Here is a 25312-nt window from a genome sequence, read left to right as displayed (position 1 = left end):
TGTGAGAAAGGGAAAGAAAACATATTTCTTTATAGTTAGCTTAGCTCTAAAATGAGATTCTTAAAAAATAAAAATAATCTCATGTTAAATACTAAGCACCAAATAATTTTCTGATGGGGAAAGTAGCTTCATTTTTAAAACAAAGGGACTTTTTTTTTTCCTATATTGACCTTTGGCTGTAATAGACCCATTGGAGCTTTCTCACTTATTTTTTCATTAGTCAAAAGAGAAGGCATTTAATTTCTGTACAGGAATAAAGCAATTTCTTAGAAGAAAGTATTCATTCTTATTTATAATATTTCCAATACCCTGTTGTGTCACTTACCATTCTAAATATAAGCAATTCACAAATCAATGAAAAATTATATCCTCTGCACAATTTTTCCCATGGCTGTTCTACAAGTTTTATTACTGCTAATGGAATAATAGCAGACCATGAATTAAATGGATCGCATTCTGCCCTAGCTCTCTGAAAGACCAACAATATTTGAAAGATAGACTTGGCACAAGATTATGCAAAGACCTAACTATTATAAACAAAATCTAGTTTATACTGCCTTATTAAGATTCTTTGCTATTCAGGATTTTTATAACAGAGTAAATCTAAAATTTAATGAAGCATTAGGAAATGTATTTTAAGTTGAATGGTGCTGTGATTATGATTCTTTGAAAGGTGATGCCCAGATATATTTGTATTAAAATATAATAACAGTACGCTTTTAAAAATGTTTTGACCAGATTTTTTCCCAATAATTTAAGAAACTCAAAATATTCCTGTGAAAGTATATCCCAAACTTGGGATATACTGAAACATATTCACAGGCTAGTGTTGAAAATATCATAATAAATATTATATTATATATCTTATATATTTTACTTATATAATATATATAAAAATAAATATAAAAATATTACAATGCTGACATCTATGATCACTTCTCATTCTGAGATTCAAGAATTCTATAAAAATGAAAAAACTGGTAAAGATAAATCTGAGCTATGTTATATGCATAACTAATTAAAAACATCCAAAATACAAAATAGTAATAGAAAATAATAATTCTTAGCAGAGGCTATAATTATTTAAATTAGTGTGGTGTTTGAAATTATTAACACTTTCAAGAAAGAGATTTCTTGAAATTAATGGTTAAATATAAAAGGTAAAAATTTAAGAGAAACAAATTAAAAACATAGTCCCACATGGGTTCAAAAAATTAACTTTATAAATAAAATATGGGAGAAATATGTTCTGCAAATTTTTGATTCAGTCAAAGGGCCACACTGGAGGACCTAGAGGGCTACATGTGGACTCAAGGTCTCAAGCTCCCCACCCCTGCCTAGGCTTTACCATCTAATCTGCTGTCTTACTGCTCAGACCACCAGGCATTTACCACACATCCTGCTGATGTACCCTAAAGGACCCCAGGATTTGCCATAAACCTCGAGGACTTTGGACCTTTCTATTAACACTGAAGATCAACCCTCCTTTGCTATCACTCTCTTAATTAGCTCTAGAGAAGGGATACTTCCTGCTTTTCTATTTGTACTCCCAGGGCTTAACATGGTGCTTGGCAAATAATATACACTTTGTGAATGCTTTACATTTTATTTATTTCATGCATTCATTCATTCACACACACAGCTAAGGCACAGTAACAACAACAACAAAATCACTTTGAATAAAAGTCCAAAAGATGTGTACTACCACAAAAGTTGAGAAATCATGCCTATAAAAGTGATCAATGGAATTGTATATTCATAGATAATGTAGTATTAACTGAGAAAATTAATCTGATTCTATAGGAATAGAACTTACTATTCTAAAATATTATAGCAAGCGTTTGGAGAAATGCCACATATTTCATATTCATAATAATGAAATGAAACAAAATAATTAAAAGTTAAAGTTCAAAGTAAAGTAAAACATAAGCAAAACAAAATATTCAAGTAAGAAAAACATGTTAAGATATATTACTGTGTAGTCTAAAAACCTTCAGAATTAATTTAGTTAAAAAGAAAAATAAGCCATCAGGATCAAGGTAAGTAATTCTGAAAGTGCAGCCAGTTAATTTGACAGAATGACTGTCAGTTAACCAGTCTTCTGTGTATAGAATTTAACAAAAGCAACAATTTCTTTAGTGTATTTTCAGTCAAGGAGTTCTACTCATTTTAGAATGTACACAACTACACTGACATTACTCCTCCTTCTGCATGTCAGTTTGGAGACCTTTTGTGCTGGCAAGACAAATGGTTCAAGTGTTAAACACAGCCTGCTTTCAAAGTTCCTAAACAGCATAATTACAATCTTTCAATTAACTTCAATTTAACCAAGAACTCCCAAACTATAAACAGATTGGAAGGACTTACGTGAATAGAGTATTCTGAGAGGCCACAATTAAGAAGAATGATGATAAACTGGAGAGGGTCCAAAGGCCATGAGGATTGAGAAAGGCCTCTGGACAAATAAGGATTAGCTGATCTTGGAAAAGAGATGATTTGGTGAGGACATGATGGCTGTGCTAGTATTTGAAGGGCTGTCATCTGGAAGAACATTTAGAATTACATTGTTTGGCCCCCTAAGACAGAGGACTAGAAACAATGAGTGAAGACTATAGAGGCTAATTTAGGCTTGGCATAAGGAAAAACTTGTAAATGATAACTATCCAAAAGTAGAATAGGCTACTTCATAAGGTAATAGCTTTACCTTCATTGGAATTCATAAAATATGTGCTAGATGACCATTTGTTAGCTATGTCATTTGGGGGATTATTTTTCAATGACAGGATTCACTAGATGTTCACTGAGGTCCCTTCCAATTCTGATAATCTATGATCCCATGATTATGTAAAAGTTTGTTTGGGTTTATTACACATAATAAAATACTTACAGACTGGGGATAATGATATAACTAAAGATGTCTAGGTAAGAGAGAAGAACGCGTAGAGAATATCAGATTAGCACTTATCTAGCCAAAGTAGAAATCAAGATGAGGGGAATGAGGCTGTCTCTGGAGACTATGAATTTCAAATGTGTGTGACAAATATTTACGTCATTTTGGTGTGAAAATTACTTAATTTTGATTCTAAATTCTATGTCCCATCAATGTCCAAAGGTGGTCCAGTGATGGAGCTCCATCAACTCTCATCAGTGAAAGATCTTGGGATAGAATTGCCACAGCCTGAAATTCTATCTGCCATGAGAAGTCCTGCCTTCTCTATTGGGTGACTCTATCTACATCCAGATGATTTTCTCTCCACATCCCTCTGTCCTAAGTCTGCTCCTGGGTAGATGCACTGTCTCTTATTGCTCTAGGATTTCTGATGAAGCAGGCAATTGTAAGGAGGGAGAAAAAATTCCCTCTTCTCTCCCAAGAGCAATTCTCTATCAGAGGTCTGGTTTTTCCTCCACTTATGACTCCAACTCTTAAGCCTAGAATCTTTGCCTATAAATTGACCAACTCCCAAACTGATTTGATGTCTGTATGTGTGTGTATTATAAATCTATACTGAATATAGATATTTAACAAATACATACATATACATATATGTGGGATAGATGATCGATAGATAAGATAGATAGATACATATATACAAGCATAGATAGATAGATAGATAGACAGACAGACAGACAGATATGGCGTGCCTGATTATCCCAAAAAACACCACACAGGAAACATCTTATGATTCTGTCATGTAATCATGAGATGTTTCCTGTGTGATATCATTTGATACTATCTATGGCAAAACTATGAAACCCTAAAACCCTTTCAAAATGATCAGTGACTTGTTCACACATTGTTATGGAATAATGGGAAAATTTTTAAGAATTTTAAACTTTGTTATTACATTCTAGACCTGTTTATTGATTGAATGATTATGTGACCACATCAACAAGGAACCCCCTTCCTTCCACTGATTACAGTGATTACTCTGATTACATTAATTATGTACCTTCTTTGATTATAATAATTGAAGTGATGTGTTTTAATATTTGAAACTCATAACAACTCTGAGATTATTATGCCCATTTTACAGATTAGGAACTTGAGGCTCGGAGAAGCTGTTATTTGCCCATAGAAACAAAGCTAAGTGTAGAAAGTGTCTTTGTCAGAAATGAAATTTGAAACCAGTTCTTTGAAACTTTGAGTTTAGTATTTTATCCACTTATGCCCTGATGATTCTCAATAAACTAGAGTCATTCCTGACACTAAGCCCAGGTGTATTCATTCTACTCTCCCAGAAGACTTGGGGAAAAAATCTTATTTGAAAATAGGGGAATCTGAGAAGTCTATGTATGAAGTTGACTCATTCTTCAACTTAAGCACTGCCTCTCCTCTAGGTCCTTCTCAAACCACTGCATTTGCACTGATTTACCCTTTTTCTATATTTGCATTACACATATATTGCATAAGACAAATTTTGGCACTATGTTGCCTTGGTTTTAAGTCAGTTCTTTCTTATACATATTTTTGTATCCTTAATTAGAATGAAAACCCTTAAAGGGCAGAACCTACACCTTAAACTCCTTTTGTAGCTACTCGGTGCCTACCCAGGACAATTTTACAAAGAGTAGGTACCCAACAAATATTTGTTGAATCAACCATAGTGAATATAATTTGACTCAGTGTTCCTGAAGTAATTTCTTAATTTTCAGCCAAACCCAATCATACCAGAATGCAATTGGAATCACATTAACTGCCACTTTGAATAGTCTCTGTAATCAAATTCCACTCAAACCACAACACTCCACAGACATACCAGAAACAAGTTAACAGGTCAATGCCAATTGTGTGAGAGAAGTAGCAAAATCTAAGACTACGAGCTCTGAGCAGTTAGGACCAGGCTTATTTCTCTGAAGTACTATTGTCTAGTTGAAGACCATATTTAACACTACTTCATACTGTTCCATTTTAGATAGTGTTTAAAAGTCTGCCTGTTTATCCCTAAGAACCTATGAATGAATTGCTTTCAAGCATCCTAAGATTCATCCTTGAATTGCTTTTAAAATAGAAGTTTTTTTCCAACAAAGTACAGCATTTTTGCATCTGAATAAAAAGAATACACATAAAAATATCCAATTATGGAAATATCTTTACAGTACCAACAACCACACTGAATCAACCACATCTGAGAAATTGTACAGCACCTATGAGGGTCCATGCTGCTCTTATCTTTTTAATTCAATATTCTCTTGGTAATGAATGATATAGAATGCCACAAAAATAGCAGAATCATTCAACAATCAATAAGGATTTATTAAGTGCTAACTATTTCCAGGTATTGTGCTAGTGGCTCATGTGCTAGGCAAAATTGAATTGTATTGTGCTAGTGTACCAGACAAAATTGAAACAGTCCTTGCTTTCGAGGAATAATATCCCATTAAGGGAGACATAAAAGAGATCACGGACGTGTACTTTGAGAAAAGGAGGTGGGCAATCCAGCAGTGGTAGTGAGAAATAACCAGAGTGCTACACCAGTTTCTGGAAGGAAAAAAATATTAAAGGAACTAGAGGAAAGCTTTCAGTGCACTAAAAGGATTCTCTGTGTGGAAGATTTCTTGGAAAGAGGAAAACAAAACAATGCATGGTGAGATCTGGATCACTTGTGATATATACCAATGGAAGGAATAGCCATATCATTGAAACAGAACATTCAGCTGATATACTGAAAAATCATAGGATCACAGATTTAGAGCCTGAAGGGTTGTTCACAACCATCTAATCCAATGCCTTTATTTTGCAGATTAAAGCACAGAGGCCTAGAAAGCTGTGACTTTGCCAGGGTCACAGAAGTAATAAGAGCCAGAGACAGGATTCGAACTCAAATGAACTCAGATTGTGTGACTCTGTCCTAGAGCAAGTACTCTTTCTACTGTGCTTTTATAAGAGTGCTAAATTTAAATGGTACACAATACAGACATTAAAACATTTAACATTAAAAAAAAAATTACTGTAGAAGGAAATTAGCTCATCTACCACATAGGCCTTTTACTAAAAAGCTAGGGGGCAAAGAAATCATTATTTGGAGAGAGTGGAATTTGGATAGTTCAGGAATGGAGAATCGCCTCAGGCATAAGAATATCTGAAGTCAATAAACAAAAGTATCTGCAAAGTTAACAAATATGGTTGCTATCCTCTCCTCTCAGTGACAAGAAAGCTGGTAAGAAATTAATGAAATAGCTACATGATTCTGGCTTATTAAAACAATACACTGGAGCCTCACTATAATAAAATTTGCTATCAAGGAGAATTTTGTAAAAGGCAGGCACCTGCTAGTTCCAGTCCAAAGGGGACTAGTTACCAGACTACTAAAAGCTGTTCTCCTAATATGAAACTCAAGGGAAACATCATAGTAGGACTCCAGTGTCATTCTGTAAATTAGCAGAAGTTAGGGAACAGCAGACAATTGATTTTGTGGGCCCCAAAATACAAATATAATCGTGAAAAATGAACCTTTATTAAAAGCCTAAGAGAGGTGACAGCCTAAGATACTGGAAAGAACACTAAATTGGGAATCCAGAGACCAATGTTCTGGTCCTGGCTTCCCACCCCACCCCCCAAACAGCTGTGTGACTGGACAAATCACCAGCTCTCTGTGCCTCAATTTCCTGATCTGTAAAATGAAGGGACTATAGTATATTTAAGGTCCCCTCAAACTCTTAATGTTTTGTTGATACTATAACCTCTACTTTAACAGTTTGAATTAAAGCTTCACCTCTAACTTAATTCATAATCTTTTGCCAAAGCTCCAGAGTTCCCCACTAGGTTTGTTTATTCCCAGTAAGGATTACAGATGTTCCTTTCCTTGGGTTCTATGTAAACAAACAGCACAGTAGAAGATTCTAAAGAGTCTTCAGCAAATTTTCCATCTCTTTTGTGTCTCTCCAAGAACTTCCTGATGAGATTATCCAAGAGACAGTCAAAACTTGAGCAAAATGCAATAAATAGAACAAAAAAGGTAAGCTAATGGTACCCTTTTTTGGAGTGAATAAAGGCTACCTTCAATTTAGTTTCTTATATATCACCAGAACCATATTTTTTTCCAAGTATCACAGCCTCATCAATGCAATGAGGTCAGAAGGAGGCATGGTAAATCTAGCTGTGATATTTCGGAACAAGACAGGCACGGGCAAGAAATGTCATGCCACCATCATAAAAAGGCAAAACTTTGGAGAAGTAGAGTACCAGATTCATTTCTGAGAGCATCACTGATGATTTGGTACAGACCTCCCTAGCTGTAAATCTCTCTAAGGCCTAGCTTTCCCACTTCTATTTCACTTCTTGGATTGCAGCATTCTGAAGAACTTTGTTTCCTGATCCAGCCTCTAAATTTATGTCAGCCTGAATGCCATTTTAGATTTCACCCTACTCTCCCCGAGGACAGGCAGTATGAGGGAAAGCCTTCACTCAACCCCAGCAATTGTCTGATTATTGGCATGTGTTAGTCTCCTTGAAGAGCAATACCCTTCAAACTCTTTTCTTCATATTTATGGCTCAGACAATAGTGTAAATGCTCAATGTCCCCTAGTAGGCACCTTCAGCAACATCAGAGTTGCAGCAACATTTAGAAGAGGGGGAAAAAAAAACTCTGCAAAAGTGGCTAAATATCAACAGCATTTGTGACTGCTGAAGGTAGCTGCTCTGCCTACAACACTCTGAATGTTCTCCAAAGTGGGCAAAGAACTTCTCGGGACTAGAGACTTGTTTCTGAAAAAAAAAAATATTAAAGGAACTAGAGGAAAGTTTCCAGGGCACTAAAACGATCCTCTGTGTAGAGGATTTCTGAAAAGATGAAGACAAGAATAATACAGGGTGAGAGCTGGATCACTTGGGATCTAGTACCAACTGAAGGAGTAACACATCAATGAAAATAAAAGATCCTGTCGATGTGCTGACCAATCACAGGATCACAGAGTTAGTGCCTAAAGGCGTCTCAGTGACCATCTTGTCCAACTCCCTTATTTTACAGATTAAGGTCCTGAGACCCAGGAAGCTGTATCTCTGGATTCCTAATTTAGTACTCTATCCACTGTAATAGGCTGTCACCTATTTTAATAAAGGTTCATTTTTCGTGATTATTGTATTTTGGGGACCAGAAAATCAGTTATCTGCTGCCCCCTCCCTAACTTCTGCTTCTTTACAAAATTACATGGGAGTCCTCCTATGATGCTTCCTTTAAGGTCCATGTCATGAGAACAGTTTTTAGGGGCAGCTAGGTGGCACAGTGAATAGAGCACCAGTCCTGGAGTCAGGAGGACCTGAATTCAAATCTGGCCTCAGATACTTAACATTTACTAGCTGTGTGACCTTGGACAAGTCACTTAACCCCAATTGTCCTGCCTTCCCCCCCCCTCCAAAAAGTACAAAAAAAGAGAGAGAAAGAGAGAAAAAAAAACAGTTTTTAGTAGTCTAGTAATCAGTCTCTAGTTACTAGAGTGAAGAGGTTTCTGCCACATTCATGGACATTCACTCCTGGGGATGCCCCACAGCTCCACACACCTAGAAAACCAACTGCCTTCTGTGTCACCCCTTACTTCACAAGAAATAGTCTCCTACTAGGTGTTGTGAAAGGGTTCTTTCATGAGCTAAAGGAGACTTTTCACACACATACACACATTTCCTTTAAAATGGAGAAGAATGCTGATCAATAAATTATCAGGCTCCAATAGAAACTATGATACTTTCCTATACCAGGGACTGGCCTGGACTATATTGCTGCTCTAATGAATTAATTTTTCAGGAAGGTTTGGTCACTCTCAACTGTCATGATATAGCCCAGATGAACATGATTATCATCATGCATGTTCATCCAACAATGAGTGTACATCAAGTCCCACCCCTAGTCATAACACAATCTGTGGTAGGCCCATTAGGACTCTTCTAGTCTACCACCTGGTAGATTGTCAACAGCCTACCACTAAGGCTTACCTGGGAGTCAGTGAGGAATAGTGGGTACCGGAAACATCCACTTCTTTCTCCCAGGCAGTTTCCTACTCAGGCAGAGTTCCACATAGGAAAGGAGCCAACCATAAAGTATCTTGCATCCCACCACAGGTAAATCCTCCTGGGCCTCCCTATCCACTCTCAAGATGACAAGTTCTCAAACTGTATTCCTGATCTTCAATCATATTAATAATAATCCTCAAGATTAAACTGACAAGACCACGGATTTTATAGATTCCACTGATAGTGAATTCAGGAGTTTCTACAAATGTTATCAATTTGATTTTGGCCAAAGAGAGCTAGCACTCCAACAGTACCATACAGTCTCAGTATATGGTGTTGGAAATAATTAAGTGGTAGCAGAAATAATTAACAGATGTCCACAATAGTTTGGACAAACAGAAAATAAGGAAATCAAGTTTCTGTAAGGACAAGTGTGAAAATGCTTAAATGTATTCAACCTAGATACAAGTGACTCCCTAACTCTTCTCAATAATGTTAGCAATTAGTCAGAGAGTACTATACAATGACATATAACTCAGGAAGAACTACAATTCACTCCCATCACTGCCAGAAATACCACTTAGCACAGAAAAATACCACATCCATCTATAGCCCCAAACCAGAGTTCCTGCTCCAACACAAGAATACTGGGATGTGTCTGGCATGATCAAGGCAGAGAAGTTGTTCCCACATAGGTTGTACAGTTATGCAAATAATCTAGTTCCAAGAATCTCAAACTCAACTGGATACTGGATACCAAGTCAGAGATAGTATAGGGTTTCTTAGAAAAGAACAGAAAGGAAGGATTCACCCAACACTCTACCTCTCAGACTTGAGTCGCAGTGATAACTAGTGAAAAAGATTTGGGGATTATGACTATGCCATAGACATAAAACTGTGAATTTCATAACTACTGAGACCAGCAAGAAGCAAGCCAGAAGATACAGTGGAGAGAATACCAGGCCTAAAGTCAAGAAGACCTGAGTTCAAATTCGACCTCAGATACCAGCTATGTGACCTTGTCCAAGTCACTTCTGTTTGCTAAATATAATAAGAAGGAAAGAAATCAAGCAAGAAAGTAAGGCAAAGAGACTAGCACCCCCAATCCTTTATACCAAACCTGATGGAACTACTGTCAGGGGTGATGGAATTGACTTTCATGGGGCATACATCTGATCTAAACATGAAAAGGTAGTGATACAGATAAAAATCTTCTAGTCCTGGTACAATATGTATACCTGGTTATGCCAATTACCTCGTGCAACACCCCAGAAGTTTTTCAAAGATTCATGAATTTGGTATTTCTGGATCTCCCAAGACCAAGGTAGTCATGGGATACCTAATAGATATATTCATTTATTCCCAGAGCCCGGTCCAACACACCAAATTTGTCTGTCATCTTCTAACATCCACACCAGCCATTTGCCAAATTGGAAAAATGAAAATTCTAGCTTCATTTCACACTTATCCCTGTCATGAACTCTACATTACAGCCAAACTAGATGAGTAGTTCCTAGAACCTGACAATCAATGTCTTTCCTCTATACCATCACACAAGTCATTTCCATCCTAAAATACACACACACACACACACACACACACACACACACACACACACACAACTCCAGCTCTGCCTTCAAAGCTCAACTCAGGTACCACCACCTTGATGTAGCATTCTCTAATGGCCCACATTTGTTAGTGTTCTCTTCCTCCTCAGATGATCAGGCCTTTATATCTATGTACATACAGATTACATGGCCCCAGGAGTCTGTAAATTCCTTGTCTTTGCATTCTCAGTGTCTGCGAACACATTAAGCCAACAAGGAGTATATGAATTTAAGGAAGATGGAGTTCATGTTGCAGTGAGAGACTTCTGCCTTTACAAAGAAATCTGTAATAGTTCTTTGACCACAGCTGCTTTATCTCCATGTTTTCTATCCCAAAAGCACCTTTCACCAATCTGCTGAAACCATCCCAAGGCTTTCTGGTGCTCACAGGAAGTAGAAGTGTTTCGAGATTCATTCGAAGCATTCACCCCTTCTCTGTCTTCTTGTACAATACCCAGTGTCATAACAGAAGCCTACCTCTCACATTACCCTGCTCCACACCCCAACCCTGAACATATTTATCCTACAAGTTAGCTACCACAGGAATTTTTTTTAAACTACAATGTAGGAAAAGTAACTAATCATGGCAAAAGTCATATTGACACCACCTTAATATGAAAACAGTAAATTACAGCAATGGTATACTGATTATCACTTGTCCAAACTAATCTTAAGAACTTAGAACACTTCCTTCAGATAGTGCTACAGTTCAATCAATACCAGAAACACTGCACATCATTTTTGGCAGGTTCAACTACATTATTACTTAAGTTTCTGCAATATCCCAATATGCATTCAGATATGCTGTCATGAAAGGCCAAATGTGGACACCTAAAAGATCATTCACCTCAACAAATAGGCTTCTACAAATAGCAAACTTTGCCCCTACCTCCCAATCAGTTTTAATCCACAAGCAGCACTCATAGATCACCTATTCTCAGGTCTAATTACCTGCCTTCTAAAAAGACACAGCATCAGTATCCAAGGGAAGATCAATCTCTGATGAAATCCTACACTTCCCCTTCCGTACATATATTATGGGCAATGCTTCATCATTGCCATGGAAGAGTACTTGTTCAAGACATGGTCACTGGAGACTTATGGTGGCTACAACTATAAAACAACATTTGTTGGCATGTCCAGGCATACAAAGTATGTGTCAAGGATCACATGGAATAGCAGGCTGATTGGAGTGCTTGGCAATTCCTACTTTTACCTAGTTGGCAATAATACTGAATTGTATCATGAACCTGCCCTTATTCCATGGAAATTATGCCATCTACTGGTAGTACACACCCTAACTAAAATGGCTTACTTTCTTCCCTTTATTAGGCCTCCCAATACAGCACGAGCTACCCCACTATTTCTTTTCCTTTCATCCTATGCTTAACTCCTTTTTGTTATTTTAAATTTTTTATCAAATTTTTTTTCTATGTCTTCATCTCCCTTAATTTCTGGACATATCCCATGTGGAAACTTGTTTTGCTTGACTATGCATGATTGTTGAACTCCTGAAAGACTGATGCAGCTCCACAGCCTCCCCTTTCATATCATCTCCCACTAGGCTCCCCTTTTTATCTCACCATTCTGGAATGAAGTATTCACAAAGATAAAAATTCACCTTTCTACAGCATATCATCCTCAGTACAACAGGAAGAAAGAACATACAAACTAAACCCTGAACCTACGTCATCATCAAAATAATTGAACTACTACTGTCTACCACATAATTTTGTCAGATTTTTATATATTCCTCCACTCAGGATAATCCCTTTTATGGCTGTTACCCTTAATTTTTTGTTGTGTTTTTCTTCTAGCACTTCCATAGCCAATGACTTCCAGGAAGAGTTAGAGGCCACTCAGGTTAACTTGCAGTGTAACCTATGAGTAGCCAACATGGCATGCAAACAAAGGGTCAGTCCTATCACAATTCTGAAAAAGTCTTGAATAGAGAGGACCAAGTCTGGTGATCTCCCTATTTACCTCTGCACCAGAAGATCTTTCCAAGAAATTAGCCAAGATAGTCCTTTCCCATCACAAAGGTGATGATGAATCCCATGACTTACTGAACAGGATTATACTCCAAACTCTAGATCCATTAGTGTTACTACTAACTGAAGATGCTTCTTACATTCAAAAGCAACTTTACATTGAACCTCCACTAAAGTTTTCCTCCAGAGCCAACAGACATATATCCTATCTTGAGTTCCATATCTGAAATCTTTCCAGCTTGCTCAGACCAGTCAAATGTATACTTCATTGGCAGTAGCCTTCAAGAACCCAGAAATCCTCAAACACAGGATAAGACAATGAAATAGACTTCTTGACATATTTGTGTAAAGTAAAACATATAGTACATATATACTTTCAGTGAAATAAACTAACAGACACTTAATCACATTTAACATAACTGAGAAGATTGTTTACTGATTCATTTCCAAATTGTCTATTGTTACATACCATTTAAAAACTAAAATTAATTTTTAAAAAACTGTGAACTAAAATAACTGCAGTTATGAACTTTCAGGGTTTTCTCTATATTTAGATTAGACCTAATATGGTTCATGTGATTTTTTTGCTTCTTCTCCAAATGTGAAATTAAAGTATGAAGTACTTGTAGTCACATATTTGAAAAGATCAATTCTATCACATAATTCTAACTCTTTATTGACAGAATCCTTTTAAGATAATACTGTAGCTAAAGTAATCTCTAAGCAAGACTTACCCACTATCTATACACTACATCGGTCACATATACTTGCCTCTATTTAGCATATACATTCCCTGTACAATTAGAATACTAATTATGGTTAGCATGTGCAATTAATCTTTGATCTTACTTTCTATTCAACAACACAAATGCCTAAATGATTGAAATGTCTCCAGACACATTGATGGATACCAAGAAGCATAAAAATTTCTATAAGATATTCACATGTTATATAATGCAAGAATGGAATATTTTTAAATGCTAAATACATAGTCAACATCTCTCTAAACACTGATGAATCAAATATAAATCTACTCACCTGCATTGACTATGGCGTCAATCTCAAGCAATGTGATGTCACCTCTATAGAGTGAAACTTTTTCACTCAAACTTTTCTTCACTTGAGAAACTTCCTGGGCACTTTTATCTATAATCCAGAAACAAAAATGTGATATATTTTAAGTGGTATACTTTAAGAGAAATGTCATGCATTATAATATCTGTTAATGAAACTTCAATATAAAATACTTTGTTCTTAAAGCTATAGGTCACAAATTGAGTTTATATTTGATAGTCTGATACCTAGATGGCTAGTAAGAGAAAAAGATATGTCTAGTAAACAGCGAAAGAGTACCCCCAAAACATCAACTTTAGTACTAGGCAAAAAGCAGCCACTCCATAATTATTGATTGGTTGACTATTTAGATTTCCAGCTATGTCAGTAACAAACTATCATTTGCTATCATTAATTTTATTGCAAGACTTCCTGTTTTTAATATCAAAAATATGCATTGCTAGTTTCAGCTCTAGGTAAAGAAAAAATGAGTTGTGTGATAGGCAGCAACAAGATAAATAACTGTCATGATAGGGTAAATTTGTCCTCCCTCCCAGTGACCTTTGAAACATTATTTGAGAATAAAAATGTTTGAGAGATATCCTGGTGAAACAGACAGAGGGTCACAGCTTTGGAGTCAGGAAGATTTGGGTTCAAGTTCTACCTGTTCTGCATAGAGTAGCTATGTCACTACTGGCAAATCATTTAATATGTCAGAGTCTCAAGCAAATCTCTAAGACTCTAAGTTACAAATAAATTGATGATCTACACCTCTATTTCCCTAAATAAATGAAATCACAGGACCAGACCAAATACACATAAATGTGTGTCTGTATATATACACATATATATAATGTGTGTACATGTATGTATATATAGGTAGACAGATAAACATGTGTGTCTGTGTACATGTATGTGTACACACACTTAGGATTCATCCCTCACCTAACAGTAAATCCTAAGCTTCCTCAGAGAGGGAAACCCAGGCATGAGCAATCATTTCCATTTGTAACTACTTCTCATTCACTTGAGTACTTATGCTTCACCCTAGAGGGAGCTGCTAGCTTAAAACAGGGATCAAAAAAAGTCTATGCAAAGCCCCTGTTTAATATATAGTATTTTTAAAAGGCAAAACCTTAACTCTTCAAATCCTAAGTGTCCTTTATCTCTATTTTAAAATGTTTTAAAATTATTAAAACTATGTGGCTAATATGACCTAGGTTTTTTAAATTATTTTTTTGAAAAAAATTTTATGAGAACAAAAAGCTAAGTAGCACACAAAACTGTATTAAATAATATAGGTAAAACATTCTTAATATAACTCTGTGCTCTAATACCAAAAAAATGCAAGCCCAAGAATAATATTTATTCATTGAGCTATCCTCGATGTATAAAAATGATTCAATTAGTCCACTATGAGTAGACATATAAATGAGGTGGTGTGCACATGCGTGCGTGCATTTGTGCACATGCATGCATGCATCTGTGTGTATTTCTCTTACCATTTATGGGGATGAGATGCATTGAGTGATTCTCTGCTTGCAACCCAAAAAGCTTAAGAGAGGTCTTACTGAGAGACTCTATAGTTTTTGGCCATGAAAAATAAGGCCTTTTATTCCTCTCTGGCATATCTTTCCAATTTTCAGTAGAGCTATTTACCTTTCTGTGCATAGGAATAAACAGAAACCATAAACTATCAATCAATCAACAGACACTTATGACCATATGTTCAAAAATATGTAGAGAAGCTTTTTTTGTGGTGGCAGAGAACTGAAACTGGAAAATGCCCATCAATTGGGGAATAATGGAACAAGGGATGGTTTCAAGAAAACCTGGGAAGACTCACATGAATGAGTGATATAACTGATGCAAAGTGAAGTGAGCATAAACAGGAAAATACTGTACACAGTAACAGCAATACTATCAAAAGTAATTAACTGTGAAAGACTTAGGTACTCTAACCAAAACAATGATCCATGACAATTCCAAGAGGACTCTTAAAGAAAAATTTTGTCTCCAGAGAGAGAGCTGATGAAGCGAGCATAGATTGAAGTACATATTTTCACTTTTTAAGTTTTTTCTTGCTTTTTTCTTTCACAACATAGTTATTATAGAAATGTTTTGTGTGACTTCACATCTATAATGAGTATAATATTGCTTGCCTTCTCAATGGGAAAGGTAAGGGTTGGAATCAGTGGGAGAATGAGAATTCAAAATAAAAAAATGAATGTTCAATTTTTTTAATAAGCATTTATTAAGCATTCAATATGTTCCAAGCACCTTGATTATCATTAGGGATACAAATAGAATGTAAAACAGATCCTGTCCTCAAGGAACTTACACTCTACTGAGGGAAACAACATGTCTATAAATAGGGATGTGAAAAACATGTAGAATTGATAAAGGATAACCTTACAACCTTACATGGGAAGATACTAGGAGTTGGATGGACCAGGAACAGCCTTCTTCATAAAATGACTTTTGAGGAAAATTTTGAAGGAAATGAAAGACTTTAAGAGGAAAAGGTAAGAAGGGCAAGTATTCTAGGCATGGAGTCAATCAGGACACAAAAGATGAGATGGAGCATTATGTCTGAGTAAAAGCAAATTGATCAGTATGACTGGACAATAGAGTGCATATAGAGGAATGATGTATAAGAAAACTGAAAAGATAGAACACAGGTTACTAAGAGCTGTAAATGCCAACTTATATTTGATCCTAGAGCTAATAGTAAAAACTGGAGTTTACTGCATAGAGGGGTGACAGTCAGACCTATTTTTTAGGAAAAAAGCACTTTGGCAGTTATATGGAGAATGAATTAGAGTGAGGTCTTGAGGTAGAAAGACCAATTAAAAGGTTACTGAAAAATGATAAGGGCTAGGATATTTCATAAATTGTGTGGTCTCCTAGTACTTTAATAATAATTATGGCCCTAACTAAGATGACCAAAGTAGACCCTGGAGATCCATCCAGTGTATAATCATCTCCATTCTAAAAAAAGCACTGAATGAAGAGTCAGTAAAGCTTAGCACAGTGCCTGGCATATAGTAGTACTTAATAAATATTTGTTTCCTTCTTTATTTCTATAAGAGAAGTTCAGCATGGTATGGCTCTATGTTTAAAAAAATAATATTGATTTGGATATTGCACAGGTCAACATGTCTTCTCAAAAAGTCATTAATTAATCAAATATGTATTCCCTAATTAGAAACTGACATTCCTCTATCTTACAATAAGTTTCAATAATTCTACCTCTCCCTAGGTTTTATCCCCTCCTCAACCTATTCATTGTCTTCATTGAGACCTCCAACACTTTCTCACCCCTTAGTACCTTCTCAGGCAGTTCAGACTTCACTTTCCTCCTTTTCTAATCCCCGTCCAATAGTTGGCCATTTCATCTCTCCACTGCCTTCTGCTCTCAAATCCCTCTATCCCTTATCCAATCACACCCATCTTTTGCCAAAACTCTGCCCTGAATTACTCCAACAATAAATCTCATCTCCTATTCACAACCTGCTAAATGCAGCTAAAGTCTCATAACTGTGCTAATTAGGTACATTCATGTTATCTACTCTCAAATTGGCCCACACTGCAACAAGGAAGTTCTTTTATTCCTCTCTAATTGATTCCCCATCTTGATTCCCTAGCTCACTCTCCATAGGTTGAACTATTCTCTAAGCAAAAAGTATAGTATATTTGTATTGTACATATATTTGTATACATATAATTTATGTGTATATATGTGTGTGTACATATATAAATTTTATTTATTTACTTTAGTAATTTTAATGGTTATAAAGGCATAGCATTCTGAAAACTGATGGGATGGGATTAGGGAGCAGAAATACAAAAATAGATAAAGGAGGGATTAGAAGGAAAACAAAATCATTATTTTGACTGTCATTTCTTTCCTCTATCTCTTATACAAACTAATATCTTGTTCTGTGTAATAAAGGTTAAAAAGGGGACAGAAATTCAATTCCCTTTTTTTCTCCTAAGTATCACCATACTCAAATGCATCAGTGATCCCACTGATGAGAAAGTTCCTTCCAATAATGCAGACCCTAACCCATCCATGCCTACCTATCCTATAAAAATCTCGACCACATTCTCCCAAAAGCCTGGCACAGAGGATTCACCTGACATACAAGAGTACTTCGTCATTTTTTATCAACATCTCAAGGATATCAGTGGGTCACTCTGGCTGTCTACTTGTTATTCCTTATTCTTGTGAAGTGATTGACCCAGTCTTCTCTTTCTGACATACAATTCCTTGATGGTATCCTTTACCCCTGTTCTCCTTCAGAGTTCCCCATCAGTTATATTTTTGCAGCCTTTCTACTGTGTTCTGGGTGATACTTATCTTTAGGTCTTTGGAGTTAATAAAGTTTTGCTAGTCATGTAACACTGGTAAAATGTGAGTATTGAAAAGATAGGCCTCTGTTTTAGTGAAATTTAGTAGTTAGTATAAGATATTTGCAATGTCCTAAAAGCAATCCAATCTATTCTTCTCCTCCTCTTAAACTCTGGGCCAAGCTTACTGTCCATCTGTACAACCATATGAACCTTAATTACTTGATTTTACTTGCAATTATTAGAAATATTAGCCTAAACAGATATCACACAATTTTCCATTTTAAATCAAGAAAATTAAATATCTTTTTAACTCAGGGAAATTATTACCAACGAAAGTACCTCAATTTTCAGTCCCTACTTATATATAACAAGTTACATGAAACATCTTAAATACCCCATTAGAACAAACTATTTAGTAGACAAGTCAAACTGTTTGTTCTCATTCAACTAATAATTTCACACTACTTTAACAGTGATACATATTATACCTCTAAGTAATGAAATTCTTGGTCATTTCCTTCTATCAGTACAGAACCCCAAATTTAGCAAATTCAAATCAAACAAAGATGCATTTACTGCATGAAAAGCATTCAGTTAGACAACATAAAAGAGATGAGGTAAATTTACTACTATTTTTGGTACTTTTTTGTTCACTCTGAAAAACAGAAAATTTTGTTTCTGGTGTGCTCATGGCTACAAATCACAGAATACCATAATCTCTGAAAAGACAAAATTGCAAGTGACCTAAAGAATAAAGAAAAGATACTAGACGGATGTAAGCAGACTACAGCATAGTATCTGAAATATAGCACACAAGAAATCATCTAAGAAATAATTGATCGGGAAATTCAACATACATTAAGTATGTGTTAAACTAAACTAATCTAGTTAAATTAAATCAGTGCAAGGGATAAGAGTGACAAAGACTAAGTGTTACACTGGTACCAGTGAAATGTTAAGAGGCCTAAAAGGCATCCGGAACGCTACAGATTCAAATGAACAAGAATCCCCCAGGATGAGAAGGCTTAGAGGGTTTATGATCTGCACTGATAAAAGGAGTAACCACACCACAAAAATTACAGATCTATCGAAGTATTAATATGTCTAATATTCATTTCTCCTCTGGAGAAATGTCTAATATTCATTTCTCCTCTGGAGAGGTACCATGAAATACACATAATCATGAGTTGGCTTTACAATCAGAAGTTCCACCTCTGACACAGTGCCTAAGCAACTCTAAGACTATAAGTTTCCATTGATTAATGAAGGTAGTAGTTTCTTCCTCCCAGGAGTCCCCTATATCAAGATAATCACAAATCCAATTCCTATCCCTATCCCTATCCCTATTTCTCCTCTAGTTTGAATTAGTTGTTAATGTCAAAATGTCAACATTAATGAATTAATAATTAATTCCCTCTTTTTGTGCCTCTTCCTCTAGCTAGGGAAGAGGAAAAAGTGCTGGACCATGTAAACACATATACACTAATGACACACCCTGCACGCCAACCCTGCATGACCCCCCAAGAACTAAAATCAGGATATGTGGAGAAAGAACATAAATCAACCATACTATATGCGTGTCCAATTCTGGTGTTACCTAAAAAAAAAAAGATGTGAACTATTTAAAGGAAATAAAAACCACCCAATTACAGTTTCTTCTAAATTAAGCTGAAATTTCTCTTATCTAGGATTTTCAGGGTCTAATTACTCTAGAAGTGGTATTGCTGGGTCAAAGGGTATGCACATTTTTATGATGCTTTGAGCATATCAACTTCCTAAAGTTTTAAAGTGGAACTGGTGTAATGATATAGGCTCTATCTGCCTTACAGAGATAGTACAGTAGATAGGTTATCAGGCCCAGAGTCAGGAAAACCAAAGTTCAAATCCAGACTAAGACCTTAGGCAAGTCATAAACTTAGAACCCTTGTTTGCTTCAATTTCCTTACCTGTAAAATAGGGATAATAATCACATCCACCTCCCAGGATTGTTGTGAGAAGCAAATGAGATAGTAATTGTAAAGCTCTTAGTACAATGTCTGGCATGTTAGCTATTAATAATAATAATAATAAAGAAATCATCTTGAAACCACTCTCATTTTAAAAAAAAGAGAAAGGCTATATACAAATGGATGGTGGCAGTCTTGTTATATTAGTGACTCTGACTTGGGAAGCTGCTTCATTTTCAATTTGCTCCACTTTAAGTCTGGAGGGCAGAACCTGAGGGTCTAAGAAATTCTGTTGTAACAAACCCTGATGTCTATAAAGATGTTCTTTAATTTCTGCCTTGGCACTTGTTTTCAGAGCATCAAAAAGTAAAAATTAACCCAGTGAAAGATTTTTTTCAGACTAAAATTAAAATCTCTGAGTTACAATAGACTATCAGACTCTCTAGAAATTTCTTCAGCTACTTCAGGGACTTGGTGAATCTATAAGTTTCAGAAGCTCTGCCATTTAAGTTTAATTAACATGTAAATGGGCTTTTCATATCCTGAATGGTTATTTCCCACTGAGAATTGGTTCACAAAGTTTTAAGCCAGATAAAAAGGAACATTGGTCTATCGCAGATTCCTTTTCAAGCTGGTTATATTATGATGCTTGGGAGAGAAGTCATAAATATCAATGGAAGAGAATGCTTAATTAATCAAGTCTATACAGAGATTATAAGGAACTATGAAATATAATGCTATCTATTATATAATTCTTACTCATTTGCTTCTGAAACAATGCAGGACAGCAATAGAAAAAAATAAAATCCATCGGATTTTTAATGTTTAAGACAATTTAAATTTTGTGCACTATAGATGAAATAATATCTGATATTTCACATATATGTGAAAGAAGTAACCCATGTATACTGAAATTTTTTCTCTTTATTTTACTAGTTACCTTGGAAACACCATGAGTACTCAGCTAAAAAATAAAGTGAACCTTGTTGAAGACAATTTCTAGATAAAAGTTTGTATTTGTTTTCAATAATAATAATAATAAAACCTACCTCAAAAGGTTGTGGAGATATATGTTGCTGAGGTGACATTTGTAAAGATAACATCAGGTAATATGCCACTTTAAGGGTTGCCAACATATATCAAGCACTTTGAAATTCTTAAGGGGTAGGTAGGTGGTGCAGCAGACAGTGCCAGGCCTGAAGTCAGAAGACTCATCTTCCTGAGTTCAAATCTGGCTTCAGACACTTGCTAGTGTCTGCATCTGGGCAAGACCCCTATTTGCCTCTGTTTCCTCATCTGTAAAATGAGCTAAAGAACCAAAGAACAAACCACTCTAGTATCTTTGCCAAGAAAATCCCAAATGGGATCACGCAGAACCAGACATGACTGAGACAACTGAACCACATGAGCAACTCTTAAAGTGCTATATAAATGCAAGCTATTATTAATAAAATAATAAAAATAAAATTTAAAAAGGTAGACTTTTGTCTATATTTGCATCATCATGGCAGTTACTAATATCAGTCAATAGGGATGGTTAAGTCAAGTCAACAATTATTTATTAAACTATGCACCTCCTATGTGATGACCTCTGCGTTAAGTGCTAGGAACACAAAGAAAGATAAAAATCAGCGTCAGTCCCTCAAGGAGCTCAAAATCTAATAGAGAAGTCAACATCCCAGCAACTGTAAACAAATAAGATATATACAGGATAAACTTGAGATAAACAATGGAGGAAAAGCACTAGTAGTAAACGGGGTCAAGAAAGGCTTTGTGTAGAAGGTGGGATTTTGGTTGGAACTCAAAAGAACCAAGGAATCCTGGAAGTGGAGATGAAAAGAGAGAAATTGTTGGAAAAGAATGTGGGACAATCAGTGTCTTGTACTAGGAACAATAAGGAGACCAGAGTCATTGGATTATAGAGTATGGCAGGCGGGGAGGGAGTAAGGTGTAAGACATCTAGAAAGATAGGAAGGGGTCAGTTTATGAAGAGTTGTTAAAGTGACACAGAGGATTTTATATCTGATACTGAAAATAATAAGAAAACACTGTAGTTTATTGAATAGAATTGGGTTGGTAACATGGTCAAATATGCATTTTAGGGGTATAACTTTAGCTAAGTGGAAAATAGACTGAAGGAGGAGAGACATAGTCTAGGTATGATTCACTGTGCCAAGGTAGTGGTAAAAAAAAATTTTAGGAGTAGAATAAACAGGCCTTGGCAATCGACTAGATATAAAGGTGGTCAGAGAGACTGGGGAGTTAAGAATGACCTAAACTGCAAGTCTGCATAACTGGGAGAATGATGATACCCTCAACAGCAATAGGAGAATTAAGAAGGGAGGGTTTGCGGGGAAAGATAAGTTCAGTTTGGACAGGTTGAGTTTAAGATGTATATGGGACATTCAACTAGGGATGTCCAATAGGCAGCTATAGACAAGGGACTAAAGGTTAGGAGATAGGTTAGGTCAGGCATCACTGACTTTAAAAATCCATAAATTCAAAGAGTTTTTGTCTAGTGTAAGGATGGTAGGTTAAATGAAATGGAGAGAGATGAACCAAGAGCCAGTGACTGCAGTGTACAGGGGAGGAACAGAAAACCAAGAAGGGTACCCATGTGAAAATGAGAAACTAAAAAAGAGATACCCCAGGGCAGACAGGTCCAATGTACTACATAGTTAGGGGTGTCAAGTAATATTCTGATTTGTATCCAAAAGGCATTCATCCACTGCTAAACTGCAATCCACCCTCAACCTAGTTATTTTTATCCATAATAAACAATTCTTGAAATATATTAAATATGCCATCATACAAAGATACTCAAGTTTCTGGTTCCCATCTCTGACCTTCTCCCTTCCCTATGAAACAAAAATATACATCAGCTATTGAGGAAAAAAATAATAAGCACTGATGAAATCTTGGCATATCATCTTTTAATTTTATAATAATCACAATATCATTCCTAATCAAGAAAACAAAAACATTATCTTGGAACCAAGTAATTAATACTTGGGAAGAGGTTTAATATACTAAAGCAAACCCCACCATCATCAATTATGTGCATCCCCCATCTCCAAAACATGTAAAAACCAATACCATGTGATACCTGCTGTTAGCTGGATCTACCTGCCTTCTTGTATAAAATCTGAAAGACTGAAAGGCAAATTATGCAGGTGAATGCCATTTGATTAGGGAAAAGGAAGAAGAGAGAAATGGATAAAGAGATCACATTCACACTTGAGCAATTAACATCAAGGCTAATCATTTTAAGTGTCTTTAGTGAGCAAGAATTCTAAAAAATCTTATATCAACTTAAAATGATTTCTGTAGGAAAATGGTATAAGCTCAGAATTATTTTAAGTCATTAAATTATTTTTCCCTGCTTGAAATTCTCTTCTGAAAAATATGCTGATTTCTTCAGCTTTCCATTTTGTACTCTCTAAGGGCTTATCACTAAATCCTATCTTTATTGTTTAAATTAGTATATTTAAAATAAATATATTGACAATTTTAAGGATTGATGGGAGTTATGTTTGTACACTTTAAATGCATATATACATATATATATATATATATATATATATTTAATATCACTTACAAAAGAGCATTCCATTTCATAACAATCACTGGAGGAATAAGGATAACAGGTTGTTTTCCAAAAATGTTCTTGAGTTTTTTCACATTAAATATACAGAATTCTTACATACTGTCTTTCTTCCCAGGCTGATAATTTAGTCCATTAAAGTCTGCTAAGTGTCCTAATAAACTTGAGGGTATAATATAGCTATACTTAAGTCGTAGTTGTAGATTCACCACTTCTTTCCATCTTTAGGAAAAGAACAATCATTCTTAGTTAAGACACTCACAATCCTAAAGGCAAGGAATTGAACCAGACATATCTTAAAGTCCATTCCTGCTCAGTGATTCTAAACTGGAACAGGATAGAAGAATTAGAGCCTTTTAATACTGATATCCAAAGTAACCAAAGTACATTACCATCATCAATCAGAGCTAAATGGAGGTACTTCGTTCTCTAATCAGGCTTGCAACTAAAAACTACATATAAATTTTCTTTTGTTCTTGTTTCCTATTGCATACTGGCAAAAAAAAAAGTCATACAAACTTATTAGGACTTTCTTCACATATTTGAATCAGTGCCTATAATTTTAATTATGTCAAATTCCTTCAATTAAAATATGTGAATTAAGTAATAAACTGAAATAAAATAGGAAATTCCTTCAGGAGAAGACATCATTCCAACATTATCTTGCCTTGCAACAATCTTTCCTAAAGATGTGATTTATCAAAGCAAGATGACAGGGATAAACAGAAGCATCTCGATATAAACTTTGTGATAGCACATAAAAAAAACACTGATATTCAGGATCTAGCCTTTCTGTAACAGGCCTCCATTTTCTATACTGTTATTCCCTCTACTAGATACCTATCTAATGTTTCTAACCCTATCACACCGCATGCATCCTCCTGCCTAGTACCCTCACCCTGACCCTCCCTCTGCTGTCTCCTACATTTGCAACCTTCTTTGCTAGAAAATCCCTTCCCCCACCTCCTCCCTAAAAAGGGCCTTCCTGCCTGTAATATCAGAGGTAGGAAAACAACTGGATACACCTGACCAGGATTCCTCACCCACCCACCTTTTTCTATGAATCATCTACTCTTCTTCATTGGGGCCACTGTGTGGGACAGACCAGGTGTTAGTCAATGGGGGTGGGGGGACCCAACCTAGGTACAAGAATAGAGGGAAGCCTCTTTTTTGCATCATTCATCCCTTTCTTTCTTCTGTGGAACCTAAAGATCATATCAATGGCCTGGACCTCGAAGCTTTATCATGTCCCTATACAAATTCAGTTGTAGCCCTGAATCTCAGCCTGAATCTGATCCTCGATGTATTTGTGCCCTCTTCCCTCAACTCCCTTCTCATAGTTATTGTATATGTGTTTCATACACACAACGGTTATAAACTCCTCTGAGAACAGGACTGTTTACCTTTTCTGATAAATACATATTTAATTGAACTGCAAATTCCTGTTGCTACACAGCCTTCTCTGACCACTTCAATCCACACCAATTTCTCTTTCCTATAGCAATATTATTTTTATCATAAGAGCTAATAGCTAACATTTATATATCACTTACTGTGTGCCAAGTGCTTTACAATTATTATCTCTTTTGATCTTTACAACAACTCCAAGAGATAAGGGCTATACTTATCCCCATTTTACAGATGAGGAAACTGAGGCAAAGTTAAATTACTTGCCTAGAATCATATAGTTAGAAAGTATTTGAGGGTGGATTTAAATTCTGGTCTTCCTGACCCTAGGCTAGCACTCTACCATTGTATCACCTAGCCCCACCCCCAATATCATGTATATTATTGATTAGGTTTTCTTAGTT

General features: G+C 35.8%; 1 protein-coding gene across 2 annotated transcripts in view; it reads right to left on the bottom strand.

The window, feature by feature from the left end:
• The window catches only part of MACROD2 (mono-ADP ribosylhydrolase 2), a 2250628-nt gene that overhangs the window by 2173357 nt on the left and 51959 nt on the right, over window positions 1–25312 (bottom strand). For both annotated transcript variants that reach the window (XM_069075441.1, XM_069075440.1), the window contains exon 3: window positions 13581–13688. In XM_069075441.1, the coding sequence (XP_068931542.1) occupies window positions 13581–13688 (108 nt within the window). The remainder of the gene's footprint in view (window positions 1–13580; window positions 13689–25312) is intronic.

Source organism: Petaurus breviceps, unplaced genomic scaffold (assembly GCF_028583685.1).
Source record: "Petaurus breviceps papuanus isolate PSGF00001 unplaced genomic scaffold, PetGlider_PUasm1.0 90919, whole genome shotgun sequence".
Taxonomy (NCBI): Eukaryota; Metazoa; Chordata; class Mammalia; order Diprotodontia; family Petauridae; genus Petaurus; species Petaurus breviceps.
Note: the sequence above shows the minus strand (reverse complement) of the source record. Positions and strands in the feature narration are given on the sequence as shown.